Source organism: Caretta caretta, chromosome 4, assembly GCF_965140235.1.
Source record: "Caretta caretta isolate rCarCar2 chromosome 4, rCarCar1.hap1, whole genome shotgun sequence".
In the NCBI taxonomy this organism is placed as follows: domain Eukaryota; kingdom Metazoa; phylum Chordata; order Testudines; family Cheloniidae; genus Caretta; species Caretta caretta.
Genome location: NC_134209.1, coordinates 134,094,587 through 134,107,542, shown reverse-complemented (window position 1 = coordinate 134,107,542; position 12,956 = coordinate 134,094,587). Strand labels below are relative to the sequence as shown.

The following is a 12,956-nucleotide window of genomic DNA, read 5'->3' as shown; positions in this document are numbered from 1 at the left end:
GGTGATAGCTGGGGAGCCGGGAACCTAGAGGGGTACCCTTGAGGGACCACAAAGGGGAAATACAGGTGCAGTTGCCGTGAACTTGTGATTGGCCCATTTATCTCTAATCTTCCTATCTGTTGAAATAATAACTATAGCCTATTTTGTTAGGAGACTTGGCAGAGCTGAATTCACAACCTAGGGGAAAGCTGTATTTTTCAGATATAAATAGTAAACCTCTACCTCAATATAATGCAGTCCTCAGGAGTCAAAAAATCTCACCGCATTATAGGTGAGACCGCGTTATGTTGAACTTGCTTTGGCCCCCTTGTTCCTTGTTCCCTGACTGCCTCCTCCAGAGATCCCCATCCCTAATCACCCCCAGGACCCCACACCCTACCCAACCCCCCTGCTCCCTGTCCCCTGACTGCTCTGACCCCTATCCACAACCCCCACCCCCTGACAGACACTCACCGGCAGCAGCGGAAAGTGGAGCAACGTGGCCCCAGCCCGCTCCACTTCGCCACCTCCCAGCCGCAGCACTCCGCTTCCCGCCGCCGGTGAGTGTGGGGAGGTTGGGGAAAGGACGCCCTCCACACTCACTGACAGCAGGAAGCGGAGCAACATGGTCCCAGCCCACTCCGCTTTCCTTGCCCCAGCCCCAGCCCCAGCCGTGTCGCTGGTGGGCGGGGGGAAGTTGGGGAAAGGTCCCGCACTCACCTGCAGCGGGAAGTGGAGCGCTGGGCTGGATGAATGGACTATAAGGTGGATAGAAAGTTGGCTAGATTGTCGGGCTCAACAGGTAGTGATCAATGGCTCCATGTCTAATTGGCAGCCGGTATCAAGTGGAGTGCCCCAAGGGTCGGTCCTCGGGCCGGTTTTGTTCAATATCTTCATAAATGATCTGGAGGATGGTGTGGATTGCACCCTCAGCAAGTTTGCAGAGGACACTAAACTGGGAGGAGAGGTAGATATGCTGGAGGGTAGGGATAGGATACAGAGGGCCCTAGACAAATTAGAGGATTGGGCCAAACGAAATCTGATGAGGTTCAACAAGGATAAGTGCAGAGTCCTGCACTTAGGACGGAAGAACCCAATGCACCGCTACAGACTAGGGACCGAATGGCTCGGGAACAGTTCTGCAGAAAAGGACCTAGGGGTTACAGTGGATGAGAAGCTGGATATGAGGCAACAGTGTGCCCTTGTTGCCAAGAAGGCCAATGGCATTTTGGGATGTATATGTGGGGGCATTGCAAGCAGATCGAGGGACGTGATCGTTCCCCTCTATTCGACATTGGTGAGGCCTCATCTGGAGTACTGTGTCCAGTTTTGGGCCCCACACTACAAGAAGGATGTGGAAAAACTGGAAAACGTCCAGCGGAGGGCAACAAAAATGATCAGGGGTCTGGAACACATGATTTATGAGGAGAGGCTGAGGGAACTGGGATTGTTTAGTCTGCGGAAGAGGAGAATGAGGGGGGATTTGATAGCTGCTTTCAACTACCTGAAAGGGGGTTCCAAAGAGGATGGCTCTAGACTGTTCTAAGTGGTAGTTGATGACAGAACAAGGAGTAATGGTCTCAAGTTGCAGTGGGGGAGGTTTAGGTTGGATATTAGGAAAAACTTTTTTACTGGAGGGTGGTGAAGCACTGGAATGCGTTACCTAGGGAGGTGGTGGAATCTCTTTCCTTAGATATTTTTAAGGTCAGGCTTGACAAAGCCCTGGCTGGGATGATTTAGTTGGGGATTGGTCCTGCTTTGAGCAGGGGGTTGGACTAGATGACCTCCAGAGGTCCCTTCCAACCCTGATATTCTATGATTCTGTGTGGCTGGGAGCTGGCGGAGTGGAGCGGTCTGGGGCCGGGCTGCTCTGCTTCCACTGCTTCCGCTGCTGCCGCTGCTGCGGGGGGATCCCTTCCCCCAAACCCTCTCCCCCGAGCGACATGGCTGGGGCCGGGGCGAGGGAAGCAGAGCGGGCTGCTCCCAGCCCTCCGCTAATCTCCTGGGCCACTCTGGGACTGTGGGGCCCCCAAAAGTGCCCCCCATAGCTCCTGCCTCCCAGACTCTGGGGAGGGGAACCCCTGACCGCCCCCAAGACCCTCTGCCCCTTATCCAACCCCCAGGGCCGGCTCCAGGCACCAGCATTCCAAGCAGGTGCTTGGGGCAGCACTGTGAAAGGGGAGGCGGTCCGTGTGCCATCAGGGCGGCATTCGTGTTTCCGCGGCAGCGGCAATTCAGTGGCAGCTTCTGTCTTCAGTTGTCCTGCTTGGGGCGGCAAAAACAGTAGAGCCGGCCCTGCCAACCCCTCGGCCCCGGCCCGGCCGCTTTACCACGTTGTATGTGAACCCGCGTTGTATCAGGTTGCGTTATATTGGGGTAGAGGTGTGCAATAATGTAAACCAGGGGTTCTCAAACTTCATTGCACTGTGACCCCCTTCTGACAACGAAAATTACTACACAACCCCGGGTGGTGGGGCTCGGGCTTTGGCTCCACACCCAAGCAAGTCTAACACCAGCCCTGATGACCCCCATTAAAATGGGGTTGCAACCCACTTTGGGGTCCCGACCCACAGTTTGAGAACCGCTGATATAAGCCTTTCACAGGATTGCTTACTGCAGCTTCAGAATCTCCATTTAAGGGACAAATCCTGTAAAACACTTAAGCATTTGCTTAACTTTAAGCACATACTTAAGTCCATCCCTTTTCAGCAAAGAAAAGTATTTGGGGCTTTATTCAGGAGAGTATTTAAGTGTGCCCTAAATAGGGGTGCTTTCCCGAATAGAGGCCTTAAACACATGCTTCAATCCTTTGCTGAATCCAGGCCTACAGAAGTGCAGATGCAATAATTAGAGGCCTCAAAGGAAAACTTCAGTGTAATAAAAATATTCAAATCACTACAAAGAGTAAGACACATTTTGAAATAAATAGAAAAGAAATAGAAACCTATAGATAGGATCCTTGACAGTATAATGGTAGAATATGACTGTAAATGCAGCTATCATTTGAAGCATAAGAGTTCCATAACTGTTATGAAGTTCTACTCTTTTGTTTTGTTTAACTTTACACTTTAAATATCACAAGATGCTAGTCCTCTTCCTCTTCCCTCCACTCAAGTCCTAAGGCACATAGCTGTAAAAATTACTTTTTAATTCAATATAAAGTATAAATAAAACACAGGTTAGCAAAAGATATTAGGTTTGCTCTAGTCCCCATCATTGCTGCTTGGGTCTACATAGCTCTGGCCAAGTTTTATTTCAGAGAACAAAGCAAATTCTTGCATCCTGCACCCATTTAGTCCAATTGTGTTGTATGCATTTAATTTAGAGCAGAAAGTGGTCCAGTATGTCTGCCACAGGATAGTAAGCCCTCTTTCTGTGCCATAACTCCAACATAGTCCACCCTGAATGCCATTTGTACTGCCCACCTTTTTGGTGCCTTACCTCTCTGTTCGTGAATACACTGAAAGTAGAAGATCCCCTCTTGGTGTTGAAGTGCCAGGACCAAATTTTGGCCTCACTTACACCTATGTAAGCACTTTGAACTCAGTGGGTTTGTGCACGTGTGAATGAGGGCAGAATTTGCTCCACACACATATTTTTAACACTTTTAAATTAATAACAAAATAGAATGTATATTACAATTTAGAAAACTGAAGACAAATGTGTTGTAAAAGAGAGAAGTTGTTCTAGCATTGTTGGTGGCAATTAGATGATAACGTCACTTTGTCTGTCTGTGCTGGGCTTTCCTGGAATACTGTCTTTGTGAATCTAACTGTTGAATCAGAACACTGTAAAGTTTGATATAGGAGATAGATGTATGCATCTGAGTGTTGAAATAGGACTACCAGGATAAACTTCTGAGAGGGAGGTAACATAAGAAAGAGACAAAGGAGCATAACAATTCAAATGTAGTTTGGTTTTGTCTTGGCCTAAGATTTTGTACAGTGTTATATCTGTGCTCAATCTAGTCAGCGTTTCTCAAATGTGGCCACCAGGATTTTTTTTTTTTTTTTTTGTGGCCACAGCCTCCTGGGCAGTGATTGGAGGGGGAGGCAAAGCATTCGCCCCCTTCCCTGGGGCCAACAGTAGGGGTTGCGCCCGGCCCCCATCAGGAGCCAGAAAAACCAGAGTAGCAAGCAGCCAGTGTGAGTTCCCCCCTTTCCAAGGGAAGGGGCAGTGGGGCTCGGGCTTCTGGCTTCAGCTCTTGAACGTTGGGCGGCAGGCTTCAGCCATGGTATTTGGGGTTCCAGACGCAGGGCTTTGGGCTCCGGCCCCGAGCGCACCCTCTTCCCCCAATCGTCCATGGTCCCCGCTGCCTTCCCCAACCCTCCACTGCTCCTGGCCCCTGCTGCCTCCCTACCCACCTCTCCATTCAGAGCTTAATATTTCCCCGGCTTGCCAGGGCTGAGTAAGTCTGCTGTGAAAAGCGATATTAACAAACCTACAAATATCAGTTTTCACAGGAGCAGACTTACTAGATAGCAAGTCTTAAAAAAAAAAAAGGAACCAAGAAAACAAAAGAAACAACAACAACAAAGAGAAGAATGTGCAAAGCAGCTTATTTTGTTTCTATTCTGTTTAGGTCCAGTAAAGAATAGAGACAACTGTACATTACTTCTGAGTCTGGAAAAAACCCCTACATAAATAAATTACAATGATTTGGGCATGGATATGTGCATATTTATTTGTTTTTCCTAAAGTTAATTAAGTATTTTAGGAAAAATTTTCAGCGTAGCCACCAGCAAGAGCTGGTGGCCACACTCTAAGGCCACCAAAAAAATTCTTGTGAGAACCCCTTGTAGATTAAACAAATTGGGCACCCAACTTAAGTTTGTTTCTCTTCATCACGGCCGTTATGAAGTTGCTGTGCTTGCCCCAGTCATGGTATCAAATGGAATATTTGTCTGCCAGCCATCCAGATTGTTGTGTGAATATTCATTCCATAATCTGATTAGTCACTCATGTTTGTCCTATGATAATCTGTCTTTCATTTCTGCAGAACTCTCTACAAGAGCCCCACTGGAAAGAGATGGAAGAGAGTCGGGAACAACAGTTCAAGATGCTTCAGAATGGCTTAATGTCCAGAGAAACAGCTCAGAAAATGGCTGCATATCAGGCCGCAAGAATTGGAGCCACTTCTTGTATATTGAGATAATACGTAAAATGAAATGACTCTGGAAGAAATCCAGACCTGGTGGAGATGGGAGCACTTCCTATTGTGACTGCCAATGCCAGGGTTGAATTTAGACCTTTTTCTAATATGTGTAGGCTGCAGAGTCAAATTACGGTTGGCACCGGCATAACTGAAGCAGAATTTGGTAACTTGTATTTTAAATCTGTGTTGGGACATTTTTCCATTTAGAATTAAAACATGTAATAGATTAAATATTTACCTTGCAATTTGTTTATGGTGACAAACTAACAGGTAAGAATGTTATAGAGAGGACTTTGAATGTATACCCTGCCATTGTTATATGCTATGCCAGTTGTTTGCTATGTTCATTTTCTGAAATAAAAAGTAAATATATGTGAAACAAACAGAATTTTTACTTCTCAATTTAGCTTTTCACAGGATGTGATCAACCCAAGTTTAGAATAGGGATCCATGATCTTACAATAAGTACAGAATGTGGTTACCTGCCCATATCAGCAGGTCAACCAGTTTCAACACTGGTTGTGGAGGAGCTAGGGAGGAAACCAGGTTGTGTCCCAGGGTCCAATACAGGAACTTTCCAAGTGCAGTCAGGTTCTCTGTCTCCCTTGTAAAACTGAGATGATTATAACAACTTAGGCCCCAATTCAGTATGGTACTTAAGGATGGGTCTAACTTTATGCACATATTAGTCCCACTCAAGTGAAGTTGCTCAAGAAGCAAATTCCCCTCATCTCAAAGTGATGATAAGAGAAAGTATGATTCCTTATTCTCTTTAGAGAGCAGTTTTCAGAAAAAATCAAAACGCTGTTAGTCACCTAGAATTAATTTGACATCTATGATAATTTCTATGCTGTTTCCATAAATGAACTTTTGAGTCATAAGACTATGTCAGCATAATGCCAGAGGCAAAGTAAATCTCAATTAAAATCTGTGCAGCAGTAAGAATATGTAATGTATTTCTATCTTAAATTTGTGCCAGTTACAAGATATTTAATTATTGCCATTGCAAATATTGAAATTGAATCAGATTGTATCTGACGTTAAATACAGGGAGCTGCTCTTAATGCTCATACAGCATTACAATTCCTCCTCTCTACCAAAGGAAATCTAATGGGTTAAAAGAAAAGGAGTACTTGTGGCACCTTAGAGACTAACCAATTTATTTGAGCATGAGCTTTCGTGAGCTACAGCTCACTTCATCGGATGCATACCGTGGAAACTGCAGTAGACATTATATACACACAGAGATCATGAAACAATACCTCCTCCCACCCCACTGTCCTGCTGGTAATAGCTTATCTAAAGTGATCATCAAGTTGGGCCATTTCCAGCACAAATCCAGGTTTTCTCACCCTCCGCGCCCCCCCCCCCCCACACACACACAAACTCACTCTCCTGCTGGTAATAGCCCATCCAAAGTGATCACTCTCTTCACAATGTGTATGATAATCAAGGTGGGCCATTTCCTGCACAAATCCAGGTTAATGGGTTAAGGAATTCTTTCATTGCCATCTAGCTGTGAAAATCTTTCCCACTATCTGCAATACTTATGAAATGTGCTGTATTTTTAATTCATCAAAAATGTTGCCATCTCTGGATATACTGCAGATGATTTGAAGAGTTCTATTGAGCCAATGGGGTTTAAAGGGTATCAGGAAGCCAGTGTAACGTTGAGGCAGGAGTTCAGTAGGAACAATTCAGGGAGAAAGGAGTAGTAGTGGCAATGCTGAGAGAGAAAGAGTTGGATAGTGGGATCAGTCAGAGAGAGAACCGTGAAAATGAGGCCTGTAAAAGGTTGAGCAATAGCCTATGCTGACAAGCTCTTTGGGGCAGGGACTGTATTTTCCTTTGTGTTTGTCCAACACACTGGGCCCAGTCTTGACTTGGACTGCTCAGTGCTACCATGATACAAATAGTAATGCTAACAGTCAGAACCCTGAGATGTTATGGAGTTGAATATCACCCTTTAAATATGCAGCTGTACCTAGCATTTTGAGAGTGAAAGAAAGTTAAAGACACAGAACTGACCAGGAAGGCTATGTGGATGTTGCCACAGGCCATCACACTGTGGCTCACTTCCTCTGAGATACTGTTCCTGATATTCAAAGCCCAAGAGTCAGGATTAAGCTATCTCAGTGACCATCTCTCCTTCTGTGCCCCACGCCCTTGGCAGCAGCAAGCAAGGATGACAATGCGGAAGGTGTCCTCCAGATGAAATTCAAAGAAGGCTGGAGGAAGAGTGCTCTCACTGGAGAACCCTAGGGTGTGGAATTCCCTACCAGAAGTCGTGATCAGCCTGGTTGCTACCTTAGGACACAATGGATAACCCAATAAGTCAAGGGAGGAATAGAGAATTTAGGGGATGAATCAATGTGATTCTCACTTTTTTATATAGACTCATTATTTTACAGTGATGGGTGAATCATAGCAGAGCACAGGGATAAAACCAAGGTTAACCACCTTGATTGTGACAATCTCAGATATCTGAGTGTCAGATTTACATCGTATGTTTATGTCCACACAGTGCATTGGCACATTGCAACATATTGTGACAATGATGTATCCTCATCATATTGAACTGAAGCTAAAGCTGGGTAGATAATTCATAATGAATCATTTGTTCTACAAATTTTGCCTCTTTTTTCTGTTCACATATTGTCTGTATACAGATTGTGATTTTCCAAAATGTATTAATTGTTCAAAATTATTCACTATGTAATTTCTGTGAATAATTCTTGACATATGGGATGTTCACAGCTAATTCATTACAAGTATTTAATATTCAAAATTTGAGCTGTTTTGATTGGACAGACAAGGAACACAATATTTTCCTGGATGTCAAATAACTTCTTAAACTAGACTGCCTACTCTCAACCCCAGAATCCAGTATCAAGGAGTTGGCAATTCTACATCCACTCCCTCTGTTCAAAAATCATGATCCAGGCCCCCAAAAACCATGAGATTGGTTTAAAAGTCATGAGATTAATAAAAAATAATAATACATTTTGGATTCTTTATATTTACCTTCTGGTTTCCAAGCTGTGAGGGGGTGCACTTGCTTTACATTTTCAAGCTTTTCTCTATAAACATGAAGGCTAGCCTAGAAATTTACTTTTTTCAAGTAAAAACTGCAAGCCTCATGCAACCTCTGCCACGAGCAGTTGGGGCTTTACGAAATACACCAACGAATCACAAGAGTTGGCTGTACTGTCTCACTAACACTTCTGTGCCTTAGAGAACTCTGCCAAGGCAACTCTCCATGAGTAAGTTTTGGATTGTGGCAGAATCCAAGATATACATCATGGTGGTGGTTTCTTCTTGCCTTTCTACTGAGGGAATCCTTATTTCCACCTCAAGGAGGAAGTGGTCCACCTGAAGCTGGTCAGAAATTTTCCAATTAAATTTTTAGTCAGAAAATGCTGGTTCATCTAACCTGAATTTTCTTGCAAAAGCAAGTCGAGTTCAATGCACTTGCAGCCAGGGTTCTGATGGAAACCTGCCTAGTTCCCAGACAGTGTGTCTGCTGGGGAGCCCCAGCACAGTCAACCCTGTGGCCTGGGACAACAGGCCTCCCATGTCCACAGCTCCAGGACAGATGTGTCATGCCAGGACTTCCAAGCTCCTTGCTGTGGAGCCAGGAGCTTGGCAGGCCTGGAAACCCGGCTGTAACCGTGGCTTGGCTCCTGGCTCCGTAGCATGGAGTCTGCAAGCCCTAAGAACTCTGACTCAGATCAGGGCTTTCAGAGCTGCCAGGTTCATTTCCGTGGAGCCAAGTGCCTGGAAGCCCAAGGAGACCCAGCTCTGGCCAGATCTCTCAATCTTAGTCTCGGAATGATACCAAATTTCAAACGCTGAAACTTCTCACAAACCAGGAATTCCACATTTGGGCCAGCTGGAGGTCCATGCCCAACCCAAGCATCCAGTGCAGAGTACTGTTAGCTCTGATGTGTATGTGGTGGTGGGGCTCTGGAAGTTACCTGTGAGACAGCTAAGAAGGACAGTGTGTATGGAAGGTTCGGGGCTGTGGTAGCCAAGGTGGACGGCGATAGATGGTCTCTGCGGGACAGCATCTCTCTCGGTAAACCTGGGGAGCCTTTGGCATCTGAGAGTTTCTAGTTCAGCTGGTTGCCCAGGCTGGTCTGGGGAGCTCACATATTATATGGCCACACTGCCGACTGCCCCAGGGCTAGCCAGGCACCCAGAGAGCCCCATTCAAACCTTCTGTCCAGCTGACACCTGTCACCGAAGTTCTTCCCTAGACTGGAACTGCGGGACTTACACTGAGGCCTGAGCATCACGCCGTGAGAACTACAACTCCCACCGTGCACCGGGGCCGGACGGAAGGTGAGGGCGAAGTCAAACGGCCTGCTAATTGATATTCATGTCGTCCAATCAGCGAGCCGGAAGGGCTGTGGCCTCGCCAATGACTGGGCGGCAGGGGTGGGCCGCGCCGGCTCTGTGTGGAGTTTCCAGATCGGCCCCTAAGGAGGGTGAGTATGGTGGGCAGGGGTTGCTGGGACCCCGGCCGCCCGCCCGCTCTGCGCTGAGCCGAGCCCAGCCCAGCCCCCAGCAACGTACAGCGGAGCCGCGGCGGCAGGTGACAAGGGGCCCGAACCCTGGGAAGCCGGCTCCCTGCGGGGCGCGGGGGCTTGGAGCCCGGGCCGGAGCTCCCCAGCCCCCTGAGAGCCGGGCCCGGCCCCCCAGCGTCGCAGAGCCCCCACGGGAGCCTGCCCCGCCCCCACCCACCCCTGCCACACGGGAAGCAGGGTCCGACCTCCCCCCAATATCCTGGGCCCCCCGCAGGAGACTGGCCTGTGGCCTCCCTTCCCTTCTCCCTCGCTTTCTTCCCCTCCCCTCCCCCGCGGGAGACGGGCCTGTGGCCTCCCTTCCCTTCTCCCTCGCTTTCCCCCTTCCCCCCCACCGCAGGAGACTGGCCTGTAGCCTCCCTTCCCTTCTCCCTCGCTTTCTCTCCCCCCTTCCTCTCGCAGGAGACTGGCCTGTAGCCTCCCTTCGCTTCTCCCTCGCTTCCCCCCTCCCTCCCCCGCGGGAGACGGGCCTGTGGCCTCCCTTCCCTTCTCCCTCGCTTTCCCCCTTCCCCCCCACCGCAGGAGACTGGCCTGTAGCCTCCCTTCGCTTCTCCCTCGCTTCCCCCTCTCCCCCGCAGGAGACTGGCCTGTGGCCTCCCTTCCCTTCTCCCTCGCTTTCTTCCCCTCCCCCCCCCCCCCCCCCCCCGCGGGAGACGGGCCTGTGGCCTCCCTTCCCTTCTCCCTCGCTTTCTCTCCCCCCTTCCTCTCACAGGAGACTGGCCTGTAGCCTCCCTTCGCTTCTCCCTCGCTTTCTTCCCCTCCCCCCCCCCCCCCCCCCCCCCGCGGGAGACGGGCCTGTGGCCTCCCTTCCCTTCTCCCTCGCTTTCCCCCTTCCCCCCCACCGCAGGAGACTGGCCTGTAGCCTCCCTTCCCTTCTCCCTCGCTTTCTCTCCCCCCTTCCTCTCGCAGGAGACTGGCCTGTAGCCTCCCTTCGCTTCTCCCTCGCTTCCCCCCCTCCCCCGCGGGAGACGGGCCTGTGGCCTCCCTTCCCTTCTCCCTCGCTTTCCCCCTTCCCCCCCACCGCAGGAGACTGGCCTGTGGCCTCCCTTCCCTTGTCCCTCGCTTTCTCTCCCCCCTTCCTCTCGCAGGAGACTGGCCTGTAGCCTCCCTTCGCTTCTCCCTCGCTTCCCCCCTCCCTCCCCCGCGGGAGACGGGCCTGTGGCCTCCCTTCCCTTCTCACTAGCTTCCCCCCTCCGGGAGACGGACCTGAGCCCTAGCCGGCCTCCAATTCCTCTGTCCCTGCCGCACCCCGTCCATCCCTGTCTCCAGATGTGCGTCTCCCCCGCCCCATCCCTGTCTCCAGGTGTACGTGCTGTTACCTCCACTTCTTTCCTGCCCGTCTTAGAAGGAGGCCGGTCTTTGAGATCTGCTCTTCCCATTGTGTCCTTTCTCAGGGCAAGAACGACCTCTGAATGCTGCTCCCCTCCCCCAAAGTCTTGCTGATCATCCCATTGTCATAGAGGGAGAGGGGTCTGTCAGGCCATTGCCCCCATTAACCTTATCTTGTTTTCTCCCTCCCTGATGGCCCGGAGGGAATTGGGCTTGTAGGGATCACTGCCCCACCCCTTCAGTCCTGGTTCTGCTCCCTCACATGCCATAGGGAAAGGGGGTGTGGTTATTGCTCCTTCCTGATCAACTCCTGAACTGACTGTGTATCATATCAGAGTGACAAGGAGGGTGAGGTAATATCTTTTATTGGACCAACTTCTGTTGGCGAGAGAAACAAGCTTTCGAGCTAACACAGAGCTCATCTTCAGGTTTGGGAAATGCAACAGAGAAGGGGGAGCCAGTGGAGGGATTCAGAGATAGGGGTGACATGGTTATAGCAATGAGCTAGGAAAATTATCTTTGCAGCAGCATTCTGAATGGGTATGAGTGGGGGAAGATTGCATTTTTCAAAGCTGGTGAGAAGAACGTTGCAGTATCGAGATGAGATTGGATGAGAGTTTTAGCTGTGTGGATGGATAGGAAAGGCCATATCTTAGAGATGTTACAGAGAAAGAATTGGCAATATTTAGATATATCTTGGATATGAGGACCTAGAGAGAGATTCAAGTCAGGCTATGGGCCTGAGTGATGGGCAGGTTGGTCGTGGTGGTGGTCAAAGTGATCAAGAAAGGAGGTGGTGAAATCTCCAAGGCTGAGGCATTAGCATTTCATGTTTTCCTGATTGTCAGGTATGTTGTTTTTGTACATTGTCTTACTAAACCCTGTACATAAATTGGTTAGTCTCTAAGGTGCCACTAATACTCCTTTTCTTCCTGTACAGATTGAACATTTTAACTGAACATTGAAACCTGACCAGCTAACATGTTAAAATTTGCCTAGTCTACTTTGGGTTTCAATGCTTGTGTTAATACACCTTTATTCCTAGTGTAGACAAGTCCATAGCATAGATGAGCCATCAGCATTTTAAGCAATGTCATCTAACCACTCAGAGCAAGGCTGATTGACAAGGTCCCTAAAATGTTAGTAGTATGCATCCCAGTGTTGTAAATGCTGGTGGAACTGAACTGGTGGTATTAATAGAAGAAATAGTCTGTAAAACCTTCTCTAGTGTAAACAAGGCCTACTGTCAGGGAAATAGCACTTAGCTAGCAGGAACTGTGCTCTGTGTCAGTCAGAATAGTGTTTTAATTGTAGCGTATTCATGACGCAGCTGTAACAAAGTCACTACAGAAGGATTGTAAGACAACAATAGTAGCAATGTGTGGCGAACTCTTGAATTTGAGGGAGGAATGTGGTGTGGCTTTCCTTGTACTACCTCATCCTACAATTTAATACAGATTTTGCTATGAGATGCAATGAAAGGTTAAAGATATTCAGTAGTCTGTTAAACAACTGCTTTTCTTTCTAGGTCAAGGTTTATCAAAAACTCAGAATCATTTAAGCTTCATAAATTAGAAACTGAGCGTTGTCTACATGCCACTTTTTTACTGAGACTAATAGTATATTTCTGTGCCAAAATCAAAAGTATTCAGTTACATTCATATCCCTATAGAAAGTTCTCCCAAATGAAGAAAAAAAAACCAAAAAACCCCACCACCAGAAGTGAAACTTCAGCTTCTGCAAGTCCTCTTTAAAGCCAATTTTAGGAACTTACAACTACCAAGGCTGTATTAGAAACAGCCAGGCATTTTATGTAACTAGACATTCCTTTCATGCACCAACAATTTGATTAATTTGAAACTACTTTTTTGTTTTGGGTTCCAGACCAATATTCTATTATGCATCTG

The 12,956-nt window shown here is 48.1% G+C and overlaps 2 protein-coding genes across 15 annotated transcripts in view; both read left to right on the top strand.

The window, feature by feature from the left end:
• The window catches only part of CFAP99 (cilia and flagella associated protein 99), a 106,088-nt gene extending 100,577 nt beyond the window's left edge, over positions 1-5,511 (top strand). For 2 of the 4 annotated variants that reach the window (XM_075128092.1, XM_075128090.1), the window contains one exon: positions 4,979-5,511. In XM_075128092.1, the coding sequence (XP_074984193.1) occupies positions 4,979-5,134 (156 nt within the window). In that variant the 3' untranslated portion in view covers positions 5,135-5,511. The remainder of the gene's footprint in view (positions 1-4,978) is intronic. The other 2 variants (XM_075128093.1, XM_075128091.1) reach the window with 1 other exon arrangement.
• A 4,045-nt stretch (positions 5,512-9,556) lies between these two features.
• RNF4 (ring finger protein 4) overlaps positions 9,557-12,956 on the top strand; it is a 50,074-nt gene continuing 46,674 nt past the window's right edge. For 7 of the 11 annotated variants that reach the window (XR_012668215.1, XR_012668214.1, XM_075128086.1 and 4 more), the window contains exon 1: positions 9,618-9,731. The gene's annotated coding sequence lies outside the window, so the exon portion shown is untranslated. Of the gene's footprint in view, positions 9,732-11,873; positions 11,898-12,956 lie in introns of those variants that run through there. The other 4 variants (XM_075128085.1, XM_075128083.1, XM_075128089.1 and 1 more) reach the window with 4 other exon arrangements.